Genomic DNA, 24,778 nt, shown 5'->3' on the forward strand with positions numbered 1-24,778 from the left:
TATGGTGATTCCCTGCCATTCGATCTCAGGATTTCTTTTCTGTATGATGTAAAATATCTTTTTTTAAAAAAAATTTTTTTAGTTGTAGTTGGGCACAATGCCTTTATTTTATTCATTTTTACGTGGTGCTGAGGATCAAACCCAGCGCCTTGCACGTGCTAGACGAGCACTCTACCGCTGAGACACAACCCCAGCCCTCTAAAATATCTTTGATTTAAGAAAAATAGAGTACTTCTTTTTCAACTATGGTAGCTTTTATCATCTCTTATTTTCTGGAAAATCACAAAGGTTGATTATATTTTTTTAAAGAAGAAATGAATGAAAATATGTTTTAAAAGAAAAATAATTTATAAAAAAATTTATAAGAACTACGTACAAGCTACCCTAGATAACATAAAGGTCCATAGGCTGATTGTGAGATGCAGTATCTGTTATGACTTTTCCTATTGAAAATTACAGACACTTGAGTTAACATGTTGTAGTCAAAGGATTTTGTTTGTTTTGTTGAAAAGATGATGAGATTTTCAGGCTTTATTTGATCCAGAAACCCTAATGATATTATTAAGACTGTTTCTTCAACTCTCAGTTCTTCCTTCAATCTGGTGGCTTCACTTTCCTTCTCCACCTGGCAACTCTAAGCTGTCACCCTGCAAGGTGGTGTTAGAACAAAGAAGAGGGCTGCTTGTCTCCCTGCCTCCTGAATAGATCCTTGGATCCATGTGGACCAGATCCATTTGGCTTACCTGCCCATTCCTGATTAGTCAGGGCTTGATCATGTGTGCTGCCTCTGGAAAATGATAAGGAACCCCATCCAATCTACAATCCACAGGGATGGAGTTGTAGAGAAATGGTTCTAAAAAAAAAAAAATTCAGGGTGTTCTGGTTGTATCCCCAGACTGCTCTCATATTTTTATTGACCAGTAGAAAGGCAAATGTGACCTAAACAGTAAATGTCATCTACTGTTGTTGAAGATAAAAGCATCTTCAATAAATGAGAGCTGGATCGTAAACAAACCCTTCCTTTGTAGAAAGCAGGGGATGAGAGTCTAGACCCTTAGCAAAAAAAGAGAAAAAGTTCTGGGAACTGTGTCAAAGTGTGGTTTGTGATTCCTCCAGAAAGATATCCTAAAACTTTGTTAGCATCTGTTGCCTCTCCATGTTCAAAAATCTAACTATAAATTAGCTTGTCATTGGAATTCTGCCATCAATTCAGTATTTTGTGCCTGAATGAATGTCCTCAGTTTCCATTGTGCTAGCCTTTGGTTTAATATGGTTTAATAGCCTTTTCTTTTATGAAAGTATTAATGGTACATTCTTATACTATTAAGAGTATATTTTAAACATTTTGTAGAATGCTATTTTGGCTACTAAGTTTTCTAATTTCTTTACATTGAATTCTAAAATTGAGTTTTCCCTTGTGTTTAAGGAGGGAGACAATCTTCTAATGATTTTCTTCTCTTTTAGGCGGAGATTTGATCTGCAGAATCCATCACGAATGGATCGTAATGTTGAAATGTTTATGAACATTGAGAAAACGTTGGTGCAGGTAATTTTGAAAATTAGGTTATTATTAAAATTTTTTTGTTTTATGCTGAGCGCAGTGGCCCATGCCTGTAATCCCAGCAAACCGGGAGGCTGAAATAGTAGGATCACATGTTCAAGGCCAGCTTCAGCAACTTGTTACTGAGGCCCTCAGTAATTTAGTGAGACCCTGTCTCTAAATAAATAAAAAGGGCTGGGGATATAGTTCAATGATAAAGTGTCTCTGGGTTAAATCTCCAGTATCAAAATAAATAAATAGCATGGCATTAAATTTTTTTCTTAAATATACTTTCAGTTCTACAGTTGATTATATTGGACTTTCAAAACATCAAAAGAACAAATTTTTTTTCTGAAATATATTGCTCTTTTTTTTTAAATACTTATTTTTTTAGTTTTAGGTGGACACAATATCTTTATTTTTTATTTTTATGTGGTGTTGAAGATCGAACCCAGCGCCCCCTGCATGCCAGGCGAGTGAGCTACTGCTTGAGCCACATCCCCAGCCCTATTGCTCTATTCTTTTGTTTAGGTTTGTTACTGTTATTGTCATTGTTAAAAATTGTTTGTTACTATTATGTCAGTGTTTCATTTCTTGTGAAATAATCTATGGTTATTTTTCTTCATTAATGTCACCTTATCCATAATTCAAATCGCTTTTTACTTCATTTGATATAACCCTCTCTACTGCTAGACACTTGGTTTTATAGTTTTTTTCCTTGGATTTGTTCTATGACTCTGACATAAATATATGTTTCCCTAACTAGATTATAACTTGGATGAAAGAATGCTTAATTTTCTTCATTATGTCTTCTGGTTTTTGTTTTATGGTGCTGGGGATTGAACCAAGGACCTCACCCATCCTGGACATGTGTTCTACCACTGAACTGTATCCCCGGACTGCTGTCATATTTTTATTGACTAGTAGTTTATAGTGATCATTGAATTTACCTTCCTGTGAAATGTACCTGGCAAAAGTTAAGCTTAATATTTAATTTTTTATTGTTTGTCCATTGACTGTTAGTAGCAAAATAATTGGGTGTGTTTTGTTTGTTGGTTTCATTTTGGTCATGGTTTGAAAAGTTAATAAACATGATTTATTGCCATTCTTAAGATTAGAAATGGAAAGAAAGAGGTATAATTACTTCCCAAATAAAAAATGTAGCTGTGAAAATACTACAGTTAAGATAAATGCAGGTAAAATTATCTAGGAGGATTAATCTGGCAATCTGGTATGGAACCTTAATGAGTTTTACATGCTGAATTTCCTTAAGTCTTGAGTCTTAACATTTTTTGTCCAGATATAGCCAGCTGCAGAGAGGGACCGGGGATGGTTTTAAAAGTGGTCTGCTGAATCACCTGTGTTTTATTCTGCAATAAAACTTTATTTTCTACATCAAAGTATATCTTTTTTGCTGGGCGTGGTGGCATGTACCTATAATCCCAGTGATTTGGGAGGTTGAGGCAGGAAGATCACAAGTTCAAGGCCAGCTTCAATAATTTAGGAAGGCTCTAAACAACTAAATGAGATCCTGTCTCAAAAAATAAAAAGAGGGCTGTGGGTATAGCTCAGTAATTAAGTCCCCCTGAGTTCAATCCCCAATACAAAAAAAAAAAAAAGATTAAGGATATATTGTAGAGGTAGAGTACTTGCCTAGCAAGTACAAAGTCCTGAATTCAATCCCTAGTACTGCAAAAAAGAATATAAATAAGTTAATTAATTTTAAAAGGCATACCTCCTGCATGTCTTCAGAAGTGTGATTTTGAACACATATTTTTGCCATTGTGATAATGGATGAATATTGTTACATTATTTTAAAACCAGTAGAATTTCAAAGTTTATTCTTTTTTCCTCAGAACAATTGTCTGACCAGACCCAACATCTACCTCATTCCAGACATTGATCTGAAGTTGGCTAACAAATTGAAAGATATCATCAAGCGACATCAGGTAATAGACACCATCACTTCAGAAACATTGTGTAGTGTATGCCTCTACCAAATGTTAACCATAATATCTTTGGATTTCTATATAGTTCTGTATTAAAATAAATTTTTCTCTTTTTGAGTAAGTATAATATCTGGGATTTTTGTTTTGTTTTTTCCCTCTCCTAAATGCCCAGAGAGCATTTAATTAAAGTGCACTGATATGGAGTTATCATAGTCTTATAGCAAAGTACACTTACATAAGGAAACTGGAATATTCTGCATCACTGAATGTTGGAGTCCAGCTCCGGCAGGGGGTCTCAGGAGACTAATGGATGGTGAGGAGTGGAGTCGGTGAAAGGGGGTGGAGAAACAACATAGATACAAAAGTGAAGGTGCTGAATCCCAATCTTTACTGTGAAGTTAATCATATATACTTTTCATTTTGGCAGGCTCACAGTATTTTGTGGTTACAAAACAGGAATCATTATTCAAAGAAACAAAATATTACGTAGCTACAATTAGCTTATTCATAAGCATTTTTACTTTCAGTTCGCATATTGCTTTGAGCTGTTTCTGCTTAGTTAGCTTTTAATAATAGTTAGAAATGTCCCAGACTATTGGCCTATACCTTGACTATTCTTTCTTGACTTACTGACTAGAACCAGCGCCATGGTTTTTGCAAGTGGTTAACTTGAAAAGAGAGGCTACTAATTTTAATCAAACAAGTGTAAGAGCACCAAACCATTGTGCATAGGAACAAGAACAAATTGCCCGGTACTAATCTTAATATTAATTTTTCTTTTCTAGATTTTAATTTAATTTCTCAAAAACTTCTTTGACTGTTTTTCCTACAGGGGGTTTCTCATTAAACATTAACAATTTACGTTCCACAGCTGAATCATTGCATTTAGAGCAAACAGATTTATTCTTTAGAAGTAGTTGCATTAATTGGGAAAGTCATGTTTTTTCCTCCGTACTTAGTGGTCAGATGAGAAGTCGTAACTATACTTACTAAAGGGAATACAAAAACAAACCAGCCCATTCCCAGAAACATACTGCGCTCCTCCAGAGGATGGACGCCTTGCGCCATCCACCTCAGTAGGGCCTTGCCATTGCCTGAGTCAGGAGAGGGGAGCTGCAACTGAACTCTCAATCACAGGAAACAGAGTATGTGACACAGTTGTTGATAGTAGGAGTTTACTTCAAGTAAACTTGCCCACTCCACCCAGTTATACATATTCTATTTAGATATGTGTTTCTTTTAAAATTACTAAAAAAAAATGCTACTTTCTATCAGGAATTGTGAATGCCTGTAGTCCTAGCTACTCAGGAGGCTGAGGCAGGAGGAGCACATGGGTCTATGAATTGGAGACTGGTGGGTGAAAACAAAACAAAACTGTACTTTCCTGATAAGCACGTGAGTGTGTGTATTTTCTTAGTACTGAGGAATGAACCCAAGGGCCTTGTACATAGTAGGGAAGCCGTCTATCCCTGAGCTATATCCTCAGTCCAAGCTTATATGTCTTGAGTCACATAATGCTATTTTCTGATATTTTAAACTCCTTCACTAAATTCATTTTTCGGCTGAGTCTTTGGTATTTACTAGGTTTTTGGTTACATGTGGTTAAACTGTAATGAAACTCATGACATGCTAAACTAACTGTGAATACCCAGGTACAAGATAATTTTTTGGAACATCATTTGTGTTACACAGTTTTACTGATCTGTGGGATTAGTTGAGAAGTCTCATTAAGTATCTTTTTTTTCTTCTCTGCTGCAAAAGAGACTGCCAGTTGAAATGTTTTTTTTTTTGTTTTTGTTTTTTTTTTTTGAATTTTAATATTTATTTATTTTTTCTTAGTTCTCGGCGGACACAACATCTTTGTTTGTATGTGGTGCTGAGGATCGAACCCGGGCCGCACGCACGCCAGGCGAGCGCGCTACCGCTTGAGCCACATCCCCAGCCCATGAAATACGTTTTAGCATTAGTAAAATATCTTCTGTGTTTTGAATGCAGATGTTTCAAATATTGCTTACAATTACAGATTTTCGTATAGCTTTTTACATGTGATATCTGTGTCAAACACATAGAGAAAGGTAGTGTAATTGTACTATCGGAGCAATGTGAAGTCTATTTCTTTTCACTAGCATTATTACTTTGGTGTGGGGGGGTAGTATCAGGGATTGAACACAGGGACGCCTAATCATTGAGCCACATACCTAGTTCTTTTTATTTTTATTGCTTTGGGACAGGGTCTCTCTGAGTTGCTTAGGGCCTCACTAAGTTGCTTAGGGGTTTCCTAAGTTGCTGAGGTTGTAGGTCAGGGGTAGAGTGCTTGCTTAGCACATAGGAGGCACTGAGTTCAACTCTGAGCACCACATAAAAATAAATAAATAAATAAATGTATCATGTTTGTTTGTAACTAAAACATATATTTTAAAAATTGCAACTTAAAAAAAATGTTGCTGAGGCTAGCTTTTTTTTTTTTTTTTTTTTTTTTTTTTTAAAGAGAGAGTGAAAGAGGGGAGAGAGAGAGAGAGAGAATTTTTAATATTTATTTTTTAGTTCTCGGCGGACACAACATCTTTGTTGGTATGTGGTGCTGAGGATCAAACCCGGGCTGCACGCATGCCAGGCGAGCAGTACCGCTTGAGCCACATCCCCAGCCCGCATTATTACTTTTAGTAGATCTTTAACCACCTTTTTTTCTCTTGGAATATTTGTTTATTGGACTGTCGAGTATAGCTTAATTACATATGGACTGTTAAAAGGGCAGATGAACTGACTGGTTCATGCCTTCAAGCTAAAATTACTCAAGACTACCAAATCATGCTGCAAGGAGTTATGTTTGAATAGTTAACAGTAAATAGTTAGCTGTAATACTTTGTAAAAAACATGACTTCATGAATGTTGTATAGGTTTATACTTTTTTTTTTGTTGTTGTTGTTGTTTTTTAAATTGGGGAGAGGGTCGGGGATTGAACCCATGTGCATTTAACCACTGTGCTACATCCCCAAGTTTTTTGCATGTTATTTAGAGACAGGGTCTCACTAAGTTGCTTAGGACCTCGATAAGTTGCTGAGGCTGGTTTTGAATTTTAATCCTCCTGCCTCAGCCTCCCAGGCCACTGGGATTATAGTGTGCTACCACACCGGCTAGATAGGTATACTCTTGAGGGGATAGTAGTGTTGGCTGATTTCAAAGAGTCATCTTTTTTTTTTTTTTTCTTTTTAATTGTGGTGCTTGGAACTGAACCTTGTACATGCTAGGCTCTACCAGTAAATTATATCCTTATCCCTAATAGAGAAGAGAGACCTCAGGAGGTAAAAATGGTGCCATTTTGGAGTACTGACCATCAGGGCTTTACTTGAGCTTTTTTTTTTTAGTTGTCAATGGACCTTTATTTTATTTATTGATTCACAGTACTGAGACTCAAACCCAGTGCCTCACACATGCTAGGCAAGCGCTCTGCCACTGAGCCACAACCCCAGCCCTAATTAGCATTTTACATGCATTAACAACCCATACTGATTAAGCACTTACAGTGAGCCTGTCACTACTCTTAGTCTTAATCTAATAACTACAACTTAAATTTTTTTTTTTTTAAAGAGAGAGTGAGAGAGGAGAGAGAGAGAGAATTTTTAATATTTATTTATTTTTTTAGTTCTCGGCGGACACAACATCTTTGTTGGTATGTGGTGCTGAGGATCGAACCCGGGCCGCACGCATGCCAGGCGAGCGCGCTACCGCTTGAGCCACATCCCCAGCCCCCTTAAAAAAATTTTGATAGGCATATTATCATTTCATTTTACATAAGTCACTGATGCATAAAAATAAGTTGTTCCATGTCATGCAAATAGTATACAAAGCTACGGTTCAAATCCAGGACTGTCTAATAGGGTGTATATGCCAACATGTGCTGTTCTGTTTGTTGCCTCTGACTTATTGAATATTGATATATCTTTCCCTCCTCTGGTGGCTGTTCCAAAAATGCACCCAAAACATTTCAATGATTGAGAATTCCTTATCTTATGAAGCACCTAACTCAGCTCCAAATTTTTATAAATTTTAGAATTCTTTGATGAAGCATTACTAAGTGTTTGTCTGATTGTAATAGTAAATATTCATTGTGAAAAAATAAAATGGGGCTGGGATTGTGGCTCAGAGGTAGAGCGCTTGCCTAGCACGCGTGAGGCATTAGGTTTGAACCTCAGTACCACATAAAATAAAGATATGTGTCCACCAATAACTAAAAAATTAATATTAAAAAAATTGAAAACAGCCAAGTACTTTGGCACATGCCTTAATCCCATCTACGTGGGAGGCTGAAGTTGGAGGATTACAAGTTCCAGGCCAGCCTCAGCAACTTCTGAAATCTGTCTCAAAATAAAAAGGACTTGGGATATAGCTCAGTGCTAGAGCACTCCTGGGTCAATCACCAGTTTTGGGAGAGGTGACAAAGAAACAATTCAGAGAATGTATTGACATGCTACTTACAACTGATTATAAGACTTTCCATTCATCTTATGGTTTCTAGAGTGAACATACTTTGATGTAAATTGCTGCAAGTATGTCCTAGACTGTATTCAGTATTCTGGCTGTGACCTAGTTATAACTTGACTTTTTATGTTCATTAGTATTCCAGCATTGACTTAAAACTACAGCAATAGCGTGTGTGTGTGTGTGTGTGTGTGTGAGAGAGAGAGAGAGAGTGTGTGTGTGTGTGTGTGTGTGTGTGTGTGTGTAAATGGGGGGGTAAGGTGGGGGCAGTAATTTCTTATGTCCCACCATATATCTGTGTAGCCTAAGCTTATGGCTCTATGTCATAAAACCTACATTAATTCACATAAGTTAATGATGATAATTGTGTTAGTTTTGGAACAATTTTAAGAATTAGTTAGAAGTACCCATAGAGAGAGAGAGAGACAATTAGCTAAGAAGTAAAGGTAGGACATCCCTAATCTGAAACTCTGAATTCTGAAATACTCTGAAATACTAAACATTTTGAGTGCCACTATGATACTCTAAAAGGTTTGAATTTGGGGGCATTTCGGATTTTTGGATTAGCGATTTTCCACTGGTAAGGTCTTTGCAAGTATTCCAATATCCAAAAAGCTCAGAAATCTGAAACACTTCAGGTCCCAAGCATTTTGGATAAGGGGTACTCAACTTGTATGTCTATAGACAATATCTTTGTTATTAATATCCCTTTTCCTTAATGAAAAATAATATAGTCTTCAAATATAAATAAATGAGTACTTTTATAATTATTAGGGAATTTCTAACTAATTAGTTTGCTTGCTATGTGTTATATTTTTATGTAATTTTTTCATTTGCTTTCCAGGGAACTTTTACTGAGGAGAAGTCTAAAGCTTCCCACCACATTTATCCATATCCTTCTTCACAAGAGGATGGTAAGTTAGTTCTGGCTGTGAACTAATAAACTCATACATCATATCATATGGCTTCTATATCAGGTTTAGAATATTCAACTTTTTTAGTATATTCAACTTTTTAAAAATGTTTTAGTTGTAGTTGGACACAATACCTTTATTTTATTTTTGTTTGGTGCTGAGGATTGAACCCAGTGCTCCACATGTGCTAGGTGAGCGCTCTACAGCTGAGCCACAACCCCAGTCCCTATATCCAGCTTTTTAAAGTGAGTTTTAAGTATTAAATTTCACATTCCATTTATTTATTTCTCTATTAAAATATTTTTTAGTTTTTTATAGTTGGACACAATTCTTTTATTTATTTATTTTTGTTGATGCTGAGGCTCGAGCCCAATGCTCTGCACATGCTAGGTGAGAGTTCTACCGCTGAGCCACAACCCCAGCCCCTCACATTCTATTTAAATACATAGTTTTTTTTCTTCAACAAAGAGTTTTGTTCCTTAATTAGACTTACTTTGTTTTGTACAGCTTTTATTTCTTTGTTGGCAATCATCTCTTAGTTTTGAGGAAAAAAACAGTTGACTGGTTGTCAGTAGAGTCCAAGAGTAGCATACTAGTTTGGTGAATTTTCAGTATTTCGATTATTTTTAAAATTAATTAATGTAGTTGGACAGAATGCCTTTATTTTATTTATTTTTATGTGGTGTTAGGATCAAACCCAGTCTCTCACATATGCTAGGCAAGAGTTCTACCATTGAACTACAGTCCTAGCCCCCAGTGGTTTGATTTTTTGATGTTTAACTTGCTCTGAAAGATGATTTCAACAGTGGGCAGAGTTTATCATACCTACAGAAACTTAACATGTGCTAACCATTCTTTCAAAAAACTGAGTTGAAATACATAATAAAAGTTAATTTATAATGAGAAATAAATCTGTAGGGATACCACAATTAAGTTTTTGGGTAAAGACTGCACATTGCAGCATGACTTTCATATAGGAAGCCAAATTATTTCATATTTGAATGGCCAATAACCCCATGGAGTGTTATTTTCCTGACTCTTTAAGATTTATGCTGCATGTGTATTTGAACATTCAAGGAATATATTGCTAAATAATCCATGGGTTAAGAAGAAATTATACTGAAAACAGAAAATCCTTTGACTGAGTAATAATTTAAAAAATAACAGAGTATAACAACATTAAGTTTTATAAGATACAGTGTAAGCAAATGCTTAAACTCATTACATATGTATCTTTAAATGCATATATTAAGAAAGAAAAAAGACTAAAAATCACTCTAAATATATTTTAATCTAAAGGAAAAATAATGGAGTAGAAATTAATGAATTAAAAAATATGTAATAATCAGGGGCTGGGATTGTAGCTCTGTAGTAGAGCTAGCATGTGTGAGGCACCGGATTCAGTTCTCAGCATCACATGTAAATAAAGGTCCATTGACATCTTAAAAAATATATATGCAACAATGTGATCCTCAGCAATGTCAGTGATTCTTTGAAAGACTAATAAGGTTATAAAAATCCTGCTGTGCACACAGGGAGGAAAAAAAGAACAAGTAATAAATATCAAGAGTGAAAGGAGGAGACATAACTACACAGACCATACAGTTATTAAAAAAATGATCATAAGAATTTAATTTTTTTGGTGGGGGAAGGAGGGTGGGTTGATTGTATGTTTGGTATCAAATCTAAGAAACCATAGCTTAATCTTTTCATAAAGAGAAACATCACTCTGTATCTAGTTACAGTTACAGAGCTTATAGTTAGTTGGCCTTTCTTCAGCTTTTCTGTTTGGTATTAGCAACTGGTTGCCACTAGGTGGAGGTGGAGGATAGCAGTGTATGATACTATTCTCTTGCTAACACAGTATCTCTAAGTTTTTAAGTTGAATTTTTCCCCAGGGTGGTATTGGGGGTCACACCAAAGGCTCCATGAATGCTAGGCAAGTGCAACCATTCAGCCATATCCAAATTGAATAAAAAGTAGACAACAGACTTCAGTAGATATTTCTTCAAAGAAGATATACGCATGGTCAACAAGCACATGGATGCGCAACAACACTAATTATCAAAGAAATGAAAATCAAAACCACAGTGAGATCAGCTTATACATGTAGAATGGCCACTATCAAAAAAACAGAAATTAATAAATGTTGGAAATGATGTATAGAAATTGGAAATTCTGTGCACTGCTGGCAACTATGAAAACTGTGCACTGTGGCAACTATGAAAAAGCAGTGTAAAGGGTCTCTGAAAAATCTAGAAGTTGTAGTATTGTTTATTGCAGTGATGGGAATCAAACTCAGGACCTCAAGGATGCTTGGCAAGTAGCCTACCACTCAGCCACATCCCTATATCTAAAAATAGAATTAACAATCCAGTGACGACGCTTCTGGCTATTAATCCAAAAGAATTAAAAACAGGATCTAAAAAAAAAATATTTACACAAAGATTGGCTTTTTTGCTGGTTTCTTGGCTTTCAAGGGGCTTTTTTCAGAACTTCCTCTTACTACTAGAATTAAGTTTCTAAGATAAATTCAGACTATCAAAGAAGCACATGATAACCAGTGCTGAAATGTAGAATTAATCGCAACTGTGATTAAAATCAGTAAAAATTATTAATTTGTACCTATCTACAAAATGAACAAAATGTTCATACTTTTTCTTTTTTGGTACGGGGATTGAACTCAAGGGTACTCAACCCTGAATCACATCCACAGCACTATTTTGTATTTTATTTAGACAGGGTCTTACTTTTTTTTTTTTTTTTTAAACAGAGAGTGAGAGAGGGAGAGAGAGAAAGAGAGAGAATTTTAATATTTATTTTTTAGTTATTGGCGGACACAACATCTTTGTTTGTATGTGGTGCTGAGAATCGAACCCGGGCCGCATGCATGCCAGGCGAGCGCGCTACCGCTTGAGCCACATCCCCAGCCCCTAGACAGGGTCTTACTGAGTTGCTTAGTGCCTCATTGCTGGGGCTGGCTATGAACACAATGCTCATACTTTTTCTTTTTTGGTATGAGGATTGAACTAAGGGTACTCGACCCTGAATCACATCCACAGCACTATTTTGTATTTTATTTAGACAGGGTCTTACTGAGTTGCTTAGTGCCTCATTGCTGAGGCTGGCTATGGATTCGCAATCCTTCTGCCTCAGAAGCCCGAGCTGATGGAATTACAGGCTTGCACCACTGCACCTGGTTTATACTTTTGTTTTGTTTTTAAATGGTGCTGGAAATCAAATTAGGGTCATATACACACTAGGCAAGTGCTTTACCCACTAAGCTACACTTGCAAAGTTCTTGTACCCTTGTTAAGAGTGCTAGATTAACAGATATGAGACAACTAAAGAGTAATAAAAATGATATTGAAAAGATTTTTCTTTTTTTTTTTAAATACCTCCTAGGTGCTGATGATCAAATCCAGGATCTCACACATGCTAGGCAAGCATTGTACCACTGAGGTATATCTTCAGTCCTTAATGTAGCATTGTAAGCACTGTAGGACACCAGGAAAAGTGAATTTGTAGAAAGAAGAATAGTAAATTGCCTTTATCAAGGAGATGAGGCATGACTCAAACCTTGAAGTTGAAATTAATACAGAACTTTATAGAAAACGGATGTGAGGTTGTACATTGGAAATGAAGCTGTGAAGATTATGGTGATTGTGACTTGAGTGGAAAAGAGGGATAGACAGATGAAAGGGAGGGGGATAGTTTATTGCCGTTGGTTTTATCCAGAGTGACAGATAGTAGCCAGGTGCGGTGGCATAACCTGTGATCCCAGTGACTTGGGAGACTAAGGCAGGAGGATTGTGAATTTGAGGCCAGCCTCAGCAACTAAGTGAGAGCCTATTCAAAATGAAAAGTTCTAGGGATGGGGCCTGTGGCTATAGCTCAGTGGCAGAGAGCTTACCTAATAGGTATGAGGCACTGGGTTCCATCCTTAGCACCACATAAAAATAAACAAATTAAATAAAGGCATTCTGTCTATCTATAATTACAAAAAATTTTTTTAAAAAGTGCTGGGGATATAACTCAGTGGTAAAGCAGCACTGGGTTCATTTCCCAGTGTGTATTTGAGGGAGTGATAGATAGTAGACCTAAAATCCAGAAAGTCTGAATATATAAGCTGAGAAATTTTTCTTTAATTTGGTAGATGGTCTTCAATTAAAAATCTCTTTCCCTCTTTTCTCACTGGCCCCGCTCATAGTAAAACTGTTATGGTTTGGATGTGAGGTGTCCCCTAAAGGCTTACATGTGAGATGGTACAAGAAGGTTCAGAGGAGAAATGATTGGATTCTGAGAATCTTAACCCAATCAATGAATTAATTCCTGATAGTGATCAATTGAGTGGTAACTGAAATGATAGGGTATGGCTGGAGGATGTGGGAATTTGGGACGCAGTTTTGAGGAGAGTAGAGTCTTTCTGCTTTCTGATCATGATATGAAATGCTTCCCTCTGTGGCACCCTTCCTCCAAGATGTTCAGCCTCACCTTGAGCCTTGAGGAATGGAGCTAGCTATCTATGGATGGTGAACTCTGAAGTCATTTAAAGCAGACCAAAAGAAAACCAAAAAGTCTTGATAACAATTAAGGCTAAATCATAATTGGCTCACTTATTTCATCAGTTTAATTAAGGTTTTTCTTTTTTCTCTTTTCAGAAGAATGGCTGAGACCAGTGATGAGAAAAGACAAGCAGGTGTTAGTACATTGGGGCTTCTACCCAGACAGGTAATTTTATTTATTTTATTTTTTGAGTTAAGTTGAACACAATACCTTTGTTTTATTTATTTTTATGTGGTGCTGAGGTCCGAACCCAGGGCCTTGCATGTGCTAGGCAAGTGTTCTACTACTGAGCCACAACCCCAGCCCCTTATTAATTGATTTTTATGTGGTGCTGAGGATTGAACCCAGCACATGCAAGGCAGATGCTCTACCACTGAGCTACAACCCCGGCCTCCAGAGAGGTAATTTTTTATTTTTATTTATTTAGTGCCAGGAATTGAACCCAGTGGTGATTAACCACTGAGCCACATTCCCCGCCCCCGCCTCCTTTTTTTGTTACTGGAGATTGAACACAGCCCTATTCTATATTTTATTTAGAGACAGGGTCCCACTGAGTTGCTTTGTGCCTCTCTATTTGCTGAGTCTGGCTTTGAACTCGAGATCCTCCTGCCTCAGCTTCCTGAGATGCTGGGGTTACAGGCCTGCACCACTAACTTTTTTTTTTTTTTAATCATTATTTTAATTGCATGTATTTATGGGGTACAGTTTGATAATTTTGTACATTTATAGAGCATAAAATGATCAAATCAGGGTTAGTGAGCATTTCTATCTCCTTAAAATTTTTAAATATTTTTAGTAGCATTTAATAATTGTACACATTTATGAGGTATGTTCCAATATTTCAATACAAATGTGTATTTAGTCTGTACTGATCAAATCGGGGTAATTAATGTTTCCATCTCCTTATCATTACTTTGTGTTTGGAGCCTTTGAGATCCTCTCTTCAGATAATTAATATTGATGTGTATGCTCTGAGGTATGATATATATATATGTAAGTCAGGCTTTTGACTTATTTAAGGTATGGAATTCTATGAGATCACAAGTTGTGTTTTTTTCCCCTCTCAAAAAACTGAGCTTCTATGCCTTTGCAAAGAGGTTTTGTTTATGGTATTAGATTGCTAGTTTAGATCTGTTTCCTTTAAGAGATGAATTTTTCTTCTTCATATTTGTGATTGGCTTGTTTTGATTTTTCAAAAACTATTAAGGATGAAATTATGTCTGAGAAGTTTTTCCAGTCTTAAATTTATTTACCTAGTGTTGTTCCTACTTTTATATGTCATAGTGTTTGAGTATTTGTAGCATGAATAAACAATATTACATGTAATACCTAGATGTTAGTGGTAGTGGGTAGGGGGTACTTTTTCAATAGTATGTCTGTCCAGGGCACATGGATTTAGGTATAGCTTTCCATGTACTTTATTTTCCTGAATTTACAGGAGAACTGTTTTGGTATTGATTTTATTCTGGTCCTGCTATGTAGAGTGGGATAGTCAACTCCCTTCTGATTTTTGTCTTCCCAAGTTATTTGAATCAAATCCTAGACACATCATTTTGCCATAAATATTTAAGTATGCATTTCTAAAATATAAGGAATCATTTTTAAAAGGAAATAATCATAACATCATTGTCAGTACTAAAAAAAAAGGACTAATTACTTAATATGAAATACCTTGTCAGTGTTGTCATGTAAGTGATATATTTGATTGATGATTGATATTTGTTTGAATTAGAAGTCAAATAAAATTCACCTGTTTGATTAACTGGTATATATAATTCCAATTTATAGGTTCTCCTTTGTCTTCTTTACCCCTTTCTACAATGTACTATCTTAGAAACCAGGTTGTTTCTCTGTATTTTTTTTAAAATTGATATTTGGCTATAGAGGTTGATCAGATTCCATTCCCACTGAGGAGGAATAAGACTATTGAATAGATGTTTAGTCTTCACTAGAAGACAAAAAAAAAATTGTCTGATTTTGTGTATGAGGTGCTTTTGTTTTGTTTGATTATGGTACTGGGGATGGAACCCAGGGCCTTGAGCATGCCAGGCAAGCGCTCAATTACTGAGATAAATCCTCAGCTGCCCTTGCCCCCACCCCCATTCCCGCCTGCCCGCCTGCCACCATGGTCTTTATTTATTTATTTATTTATTTATTTTTAAAGAGAGAGTGAGAGAGGGGGAGAGAGAGAGAATTTTAATATTTATTTTTAGTTCTCGGCAGACACAACATCCTTGTTGGTATGTGGTGCTGAGGATTGAACCCGGGCCGCACGCATGCCAGACCAGCGCGCTACCGCTTGAGCCACATCCCCAGCCCCCACCATGGTCTTTAAAGACAGGGCCTTGCTATATTGCCCAGGCTAGCCTTGAACTTGTAATCCTCCTGCCTCAGCCTCCAGAGTGGTTGGGATTACATTCCTAGGCCACTATGCCTGGCTATATTTATTTCCTTTTGTTCTGTTTTTGCTTTTTGAGACTGGGTCTTACCATGATACTTAGGCTAGTCTCAAAGTCCTGTGCTCAAGTGATCCTCCAACCAAGCCTTCCTCTTAAGCTAGTTAGGACTACAGGTATGTGCTACTGTTTGTGGCACAGTTATATATTGTGATAGTAGGGATTGAACTGAGGGGTGCTTTACCAATGAGCTATATCCTTAATTCTTTTTCTTTTTTAGTTTGAGAAAGGTTTCACAAATTTGCTGCAGTTGGACTTGAATTTGCAATCCTTCTGCCTCAGCCTCTCAAGTCACTGGGATTACAGTCATGTGCCACTGCACTTAGCTCATAATTATAGTTTTAAAAGAACGAACTGTGTCTTTAGATATGTTCAATTGGAGTCAGGTGCAGTACTTGGTATTGAATCCAGAGGTATTTTACCACTAATCGATACTCTCAGCCCTTTTTAAGTTACTAGGGTGTTTGCCAAGTTGCTGAGACTGGCCTTGATACTTGTGATCCTCCTGCCTGAGCCACATGAGTTTCAGGGATTACAGGTGTGTTCCCCCTGTGCCAGCAATATAAACAGACCTGTGCTACTCCCTAATGTTTCTGAACTGACTTCTAAGTAGTGTCTAAAACATATAATTGAAAATTTAAAAATACATAAACAAATGACATAAAGATAAATCATCTATATTTGATTAGAGATCATTTGGTTTTTATAATAATTTATTGGCCTGTGTATTTGTATTAAGAGTTTTACTTGGTAGATAATTATACACTTATGTCAAATTTGTGTTAGAATATATATAGTGATTTAGATTAGTGAGTTGAAGCTCACTGAGAAGAGATCTTTGAGTAATGAAGTGAACTATGTAGATATCACAGCAGTGAGGAACATTCCAGGCAGTAGGTAAATAGCCTGTGTAAAGTGTACATAGGCTTGATGGCACATGTTGAAGAATTAAAACCTGTGTTGCTCAGTTATAACATGAGTGTGGAATAAAAGGAGAAGACTAGGAAAGGGGGTCACATTGCTGCATAGTGACAGCAGTAGAACTAGATTTTGAGTTCTTGGCAAGCCACTATTAGAGGGTGTGTGTGTGTGTGTGTGTGTGTGTGTTGCTGGGGATTGATCCTAGGGCCTTGTACGTGCAGGGCAAGCACTCTACCAACTGAAATATATCCCCAGGCCCACTATTAGCATTATGAGTCTACTCTGACTAGGTGGGATCCCCTGGCAGATTTTGTTTGAGTAGTGGAGTTTTATGGACAGGCTGGGATTTCAAAAGGATCATTTTGGTTGGTTTTGTGAAAAATTGACAGGAAGGCAATGGATGAAGCAGGGAAACCAGTGAACACAGTGAAAGATTGAGAAGAAGGTAGACTCTGGACAGTTTGAATGAAGAGCAGTAGAATTTGCTGATGGTTTGATTTTAGGATGCATTTGAGAGTAAAATCAAGAATGTGTCCAAGGATTTTGGCCTGCACAATTGAAAAAATGGGGTTGTCATTTATTGAGATGAGGTTGATTGACTGTAACGTGCATTATTGCAGTCTGAATTCATTTACAAATTGAGCTTTAAGTGTGTTTGCAGCAGTCTGGCTGGGCACAATTCAGGAGCCACTTGTCAAAAGAAACTTAACTTTATTTTTAGAACTACAAGCCAAACAAAACAGCTCCTCAGGAAAAAACCCTCAGAGCCCAACTGCCACCAGTGGCTTCCCACAAGCCTCTCACACCCACACAAACCTCTCCACCTCCCACAATCCTCCTGCTCTTGAGGCTGATTGGCTGGGTCGCGTGGGCGGAGCCAAAGAAGTCCCCCAATGAGCAGCTCCGTGGAGGAGCCAATCAGCTAGATGTTGCTGGGGCCGCTGTGAGCCAATCATCAGCTGGCAGTCTGAAGGGCAGGGAAACAGCCCAATGAACATCACCACAGAGGAGCCAATCAGCTAGATGTTGCTGGGGCTGCTGTGAGCCAATCATCAGCCGGCAGCTGGAAGTTTGCTGGCAGCTGGAAGTTTGCTGGGGCCCCTTTGGCTGTGGCTCTCAACAGTGTTAGGTTTGGAACACTTGTTATACTCAAAAGAGGTGTGGAATTGGCTCTTGGATTTATGAGTTCAGAATTCAGAATAGAGGACAGATACAAGATTTTAAATCGTTAGTGTTTGTTTGAAGTCACAGGAGTGAATGAAATCACCAAGAAAAGAGTTTTGTTCTAAAAATTGAGCCCTGGAGCCTTAAGTTATTAGAGGTTTGGGGGGAAATCTAGAAATTGGCAACAGAGGTGAAAAAGAGCGGTGACAAGAAGGAACAAACACCAGGTGAAAAGTACTGTTCTGAAGGACAAGAAACACTTTTTGGGAACATGAACTTGAGAATTCTGTGAACTGAGTTGCCCATTTCAGGCAATATTAAGGCTATAATAATGACTACTGCCAAGGAGATTTCTTGGTACAGTAGTAAAGACAGAACTGATAACTTGTTATAATGGTGTAATGATAGTATTTTAAAATTACATTCTCAATCTTTTTTTTTTTTTTTGGAAGTCATGGGGATTGAACAAAGTCTTTGAGCATGCTAGTTCAGTGCTCTGCCACTGAGCTATTTCCCTAACTGCTTTAAAAAAATTTTTTTAAATGAATTGAGCAGAATAACAGGATATAAAGTCAATACCCCAAATCAGTTGCATTTTTATATATTGAAAATGAAAATTCTAAAAAGGAAATGAGTAACAATCCCATATACAATAGCATCAGAAGAATAAAACTTTTTTTTTAATTTATTTTTTTTTTTAGTTGTAGTTGAACACAGTATCTTTATTTTATTTTTATTTGGTGCTGAGGATCGAACCTAGGGCCTTGCACGTGCTAGGCGAGCACTCTACCGCTGAGCCACAATCCCAGCCCTAGAATAAAACATTTTGAAGTTAAATTTAACAAAGAAGTGAAATATTTATACAATAAAAACTATAAAACTTTACGGAAAAAAGTTAAAATATAAATAGAAAACTATCCCATGTTAAAGAGTTGGAAGGATTAATAGCGTTAAATTATCAATTATACAAAGTGATTTTATAGATTCAGTGAAATGCTTGTTAAATCCTCTTTCCATATTTTTTTTATTGGTTTACTATAGTTGTATATAATGATGAGGTTTGTTGTTACATGTTTGTATGTGTTTACAATATAACAAAAAATTGGCAGTATCACTCCCCAGCACTTCCTCCTTCTCTCTCCACTTCCCACCCACTGGAAATTTTCTCTCTCTTTCTTTCTGTCTTTTGGTATTAGGAATTTAACACAGGGATGCTTTACCACTGGGGATGTATCCCCAGCCCTTTATATTTTTATTTTGAGACAGGGTCTTGCTAAGTTGTTCGGTCTGGCCTTGAACTTGTGATTTCCCAAGTTACTGGGATTAAATGCATGGGCCACTGTGTGTCCGGCTCCCCCCCCCCCCCAAAAGATAGGGTCTCACTAAATTTTAAAGGCTAGCTTCGAACTTATGATCTTTCTGCCTCAGTCTGTTGGGATCATAGGTATATACCACTGTACCTAGCTAAAATGTATCCTTATTGTTTGATAAAGATTAAGAATGAAATTTGATTCTAATTTGTTTTTTAAATTTTATTTATTTTATAGCTATGATACTTGGGTCCATAGTAATGATGTTGATGCTGAAATTGAAGATCCACCAATTCCAGAAAAGCCTTGGAAGGTAAATGTTTGTTTAAAAAATCTTTGATGAAATTTAAAATTCAGCAGATGAGCTATCTTTTTTTCTTTCTTTTTTTTCTTTTTTTTTTTTTTTTGAGAGAATTTTTTTAATATTTATTTTTTAGTTTTTGGTGGACACAACATCTTTATTTTTTTTAAGTGGTACTGAAGATCGAACCCAGTGCCCCACGCATTCCAGGCGAGTGTGCTATGGCTTGAGCTACATCCCTAGCCCAAACTATCTTTGTTAAAAATTAAAGGGCAACAAAGTATGGACCTAGAAAAAAAATTGGGTGGGGGGAGGATATTACAGATTGAACCCAGGAGTCCTTAAGCACTGAGCCACAACCTTTTTTATTTTTTTATTTTATTTTTTTTAAAGAGAGAGAGGAGAGAATTTTTTTTTTTTTTTTAATATTTATTTCTTTTTAGTTCTCGGCGGACACAACATCTTTGTTGGTATGTGGTGCTGAGGATCGAACCCTGGCCGCACGCACACCAGGCGAACGCGCTACCGCTTGAGCCACATCCCCAGCCCCCTTTTTTATTTTTTGAGACAGGGTCTTGCTAAGTTGCTTAGGGCCTACATAATTGCTAAGTATGGACTTGGACTTGTGATCCTCCTGCTTCAGCCTCCCGAGTCACGGGGATTCTAGTCATGAGCCACTGTGCCCAGGTTTAAAAAAAAACTTACATAATCTATTAACCCATCTGAACTCTAAATAATCTTTTAAGGAGATACAGAAAAATGATTGCCCTTTCTAGTCATCCTTTTTAATAGACATCCATAACCTCTTCTCAAGGTCTTGGATGAAATGTCTATATTGATGATGGAGAAGAATCCCAGACCAAGTCAGATTTTTGTTGGAGAGAGCAGTAGAGTTTGAACATCATTGGTGTGTCATTTAGGAAGTTTGGAAGCAGTTCCTAAATGAATTACTATGATAACAGATTTGTTTTATTAACCAATTGTATTATAATGATAAAATTCTGCATTGATCTCCACCCCCAACATTTTTATTTCTTTTTCTTTTTTTTTTTGTTTTTGTTTTGGTGATGCTAGGGATTGAACCATTATTTCATGCGTGTTATTTCCCTGAACTTTAAACACAGAAATAATTTTTGCAATTGCAAGAATAGTACAAAGTACTACTTTATAACCATCTCCAAGATTTCTTCTATTAATTCTTTGAAGAAATTTATCCTTTTGTGTGTTTATTTTTATTTGGTGGTTTTGGTGATTAAGCCCCAGGGCCTTGTGTATAGTGGCAACTGCTCTTATCACTGAGCTATATCCCCAGTTTAAATAATTGAATGTTCTGACCTGATTTTATTTCTAATTGTGCTAATCATGTGGCCCTTAGAAAAAAACTTTAGCTTTTATATATGTAAATGTGATTAACAACAAAAATTCCACTTTTTTGTTGTTGTTGTTGTTTGTTTTTTGAGGTGGGGTCTCACATTATTGCCCAGATAGGCCTCCAACTATTTTTTTTTTTTCTTTTTGGTGGTGCTGGGGATTGAACCCAGGGCCTTGTGCATAAGAGGCAAGCACTCTGCCAACTGAGGTATATCCCCAGCCCCTGGTCTCCAAATTTTGATCCTCTTGCTTCAGCCTCCTATGTATATAGGACTACAGGTATGCTGTGTTGTGCCTGGCTGAAATAAGGTGTTTTTTTTGTTTTTTTTCTTCTCTGAATCTATTTTTTTTTAAATTTTATTTGGTATTAGAGATTGAACTCAGGGGTGCTTTGCCACTGAATTACATCCCCAGCCCATCTTACTTTATTTGGAGACAAGATCTTGCTATGTTGTCCAGGTCGGCCTCAAACTTGCCATCCTCCTGCCTCAGCTTCCCTAGTCCACTGGGATTACATGTATATGGTACCCACCAGACCTTTTTTGTGTGTTTTTGTTGTACTGGGGCTTAAACCCAAGGTATGCTACCACTGAGCTACATCTCCAGCCCTTTTTAATTTTAAGACAGGGTCTCACTAAATTGTCCATGCTGGCTTTGAACTTGATATCCTTCCGCCTCAGTCTCCTGAGCAGCTGGGGTTATGCTTGGCTTGTCTCTTTTTTTCAAAGAATCTTTATTTGCAGTAATTTTAAACTCACAAAAAAAAACCATAGGGGGAAAAAATAGTATATTGCATACTTCTGAAATCTTTATCCAGATTTGCCTGTCATTAATACTTTGTTCCTTCTTTGATTTATCATTTAAAATCTACATGTCTTTGTTCTCACCCCCCCCAACATTGTTTTTGTTTCTTGGTACTAGGGATTGAACCCCAGGAATGCTTACCCACTCAGCCACATCCCCAGCCCTTTTTATTTTTTTATTTTGAGACAGCACTTCCCTAAGTTGCTTAGGGCCTCGCTAAATTGCTGTGGCTGTCTTTGAACTTGCTGTCCTCCTGCCTCAGACTCCCAAGTCCCTGATATTATAGGCGTGTTCCACTGTACCTGGCCCTAACCTTTTTTATTTTTTCATTTTCATACAAGGTTTTGCTAAGTTGCTTAGGGCCTCACTAAATTGCTGAGACTGGCTTTGAACTTGGGATCCTCCTGCCTCTCAACCTTCCAAGTCCCTGGGCACATGTCCCTGTGCCCAGCTTAAAATTTATTATTTTTATGTGATCAGTTTTTTCCATCTTTACTGTTATTGCATTCAGAATTTTAGTTGGATTTAGCAAAAACCTGCCTTGTTAGGAATTCACATTGTTTTATTCTAGCTGTCACATAGTTTCATCTTTTAAATTTAGATCTCTAATCTGTTTTTATTTTGATAAAAAGAATGGATCTCATCATGTTCTTTTCAAATGGTTATCCAATTGTTTATATTTAGACACATAATGTATTAAAAAGACCACCTTTTCCTCAGTGATTTGACATTTGCTCTATACTAGGTTTCCATACGTGGTTGAGTTAAACATATTCTCTTAACATTGTGTTTAATGTTTTCCTTTTAGCCTTTAAGGCATTCATTTCCCCCCTTTTTTTACCATTAAACTTCCTACACTATTGTGTACATAAATTTAAAATTTAAAAGTGTATTTCGTGAAAATATGTTAAGTTTTTATATTTTTTTCTTTAACTTTCTTTTTTTTAAATTTATTTTAATTAGTTACACATGACAGTAAAATGATCTTGACATATCATACATTTGAATCAGATGGGGTATAATTTCTCATTTTTCTGAGTGTACAGGTTGCAGAATTACATTGGTCATGCAGTCACGTATATACTCACAGCAATAATAATGTCTATTTTATTCTGCTATCCTTCCATTACCCTCTTCCCCTCCACTCACTCAAGGTACATCATTAAAGTATTACCTTAATCCCCCCCCCCCTTCCTGGAAACTGTCGTTCTTATTTGTGGTATTAAGAAAAGTTTGTGTGGGATGGGGTTGTAGCTCAGTAGTAGAATGTACCTTGAGTTCAATTCCCACTACCCCCACCAGAAAAGAGAAGTCTGTTTATACCTATGGTTAAATTATTTATTAGGAAAATGTTAACTTTACTTTTCAATGTTGAAATTTTTGCTTAATATGTAAATTAGAGAGGTTTTTATAACTATTTTCATATACCATATAAAGTTGGGGTTTGGGTCATAAATATGATGCCTGCATTTATAAAACTAGTGAGAAACGTCCCCTTGAGTGACATTTCTGTGAGTTATGTCTGTTTTTTCCCATGATTCCTTAGTATAAATGATTGGAATTGGTAAGTACTTGTGAGGAAGAAGGCAAATAATGACATATTTTTCTTTGATTCTTTTTAGTAAAATGGAATTGCTATTTTTTGTTTGGATATGATTTTTTTGGGGTTCTGGGGATAGAACCTGGGCTTTACACATAGTAAGTGTGTACTCTGCCAGGCAACTCCACCTCCAGCCCTACAAGGACTTTTATTTAATTAATTAATTTATTTAAAAAAATTAGTTGATAATGGACCTTTACTTTATTTATTTGTATGTGTATGTGGTGCTGAGAATCGTACCCAGTGCCTCATGCATGCTAGGCAAACACATTACCACTGAACCACAACCCCAGCTCTATCTTATTTATTTTTATATGGTGCTGAGGATTGAACTGAGGGCTTTGCATATACTAGGCGAGTACTCTGCTGCTGAGCCACAAGTAGTGCTGAGCCCCTACAAGTACTTTTTAAAGTAAATAATGATGATGAGGGGCTGAGGATTTAACTCAGTTAGTAGAGTGCTTGCCTCACATGCCCAAGGCTTTGGGTTCAATCCCCAGCACCACAAAAAAAAAAAAAAAAAAAAAAAAAAAAAAAAAAAAAAAAAAAAAGATGATGGGTGGATGCTGCAAGTTTGTAATTCCAGAGACTTGGGAACCTGAAGCAGGAGGAACATAAAGTTCAAAGCTGGCCTAGGCAACTTAGCAAGACTGTGTCTCAAAATAAAAAATAGGAAGCACTGGGTTTGTAGATCAGTGGTAGCGTGGCCCCAAGTTCAGTCCCCATTTTCTCCCCATCCCCCCAAAAAAGCCAATAATAACTATAACTAAAAACATCCTGTCAACAATAAAAACAAATTGTAAATATATTAAATCAGTGGGGGTATTTTACTTTTTTTCAAATGTGTTTTAATTACATGTGACAATAGAATGCACTTTGACACAAATGAAAAATCAGTGGTTTTTTTTCTCTTAACTTTGTTGATCACTTAGCTTTGAGAAATCAAACTAAAGAACTCCCTTCTATTTTCAGTTGACACAACATTTTCCCTTAGTTTAAATAGTTGTTTAAGTACATGGCTTCCATAATATTGAATATACTACGTTTTGATATAATACGTGAACTCTAAATAACATTGGAATTCATACACTCTGTTCTAAAAATAAATGAATAAAAATGAATGAATAAATGTTCTAAAAATAAATGAACATGCTCTTTTTTAAAATGTTAAATATGAGGCTGGGGTTGTGGTTCCATGGTAGAGCACTTGCCTAGCACGGGTGAAACACTGGGTTTGATTTTCAGCACCATAGATAAATAAATAAAATAAAGATCCATTGACAACTAAAAGCAAAAATGTTAAATGCTATATATTTTTTCTTCTTGATCCTGTATTTTTATGTTATGTAAATGGACTGTTACTACAGTAGATTATTAGAATACTATTTGTTTTGTTTTATTTT

General features: G+C 36.5%; 1 protein-coding gene across 4 annotated transcripts in view; it reads left to right on the forward strand.

Moving 5' to 3' along the window:
• Positions 1-24,778, forward strand: part of SMARCC1 (SWI/SNF related BAF chromatin remodeling complex subunit C1) — a 149,428-nt gene that overhangs the window by 25,594 nt on the left and 99,056 nt on the right. For all 4 annotated transcript variants that reach the window (XM_081285176.1, XM_081285177.1, XM_081285175.1 and 1 more), the window contains exons 4-8: positions 1,465-1,546; positions 3,397-3,489; positions 8,813-8,882; positions 13,544-13,613; positions 19,537-19,612. In XM_081285176.1, coding sequence (XP_081141302.1) covers positions 1,465-1,546; positions 3,397-3,489; positions 8,813-8,882; positions 13,544-13,613; positions 19,537-19,612 — 391 coding nt within the window. The remainder of the gene's footprint in view (positions 1-1,464; positions 1,547-3,396; positions 3,490-8,812; positions 8,883-13,543; positions 13,614-19,536; positions 19,613-24,778) is intronic.

This window comes from Spermophilus citellus (assembly GCF_964194105.1).
Source record: "Spermophilus citellus genome assembly, chromosome: 3".
NCBI classification, from domain to species: Eukaryota; Metazoa; Chordata; class Mammalia; order Rodentia; family Sciuridae; genus Spermophilus; species Spermophilus citellus.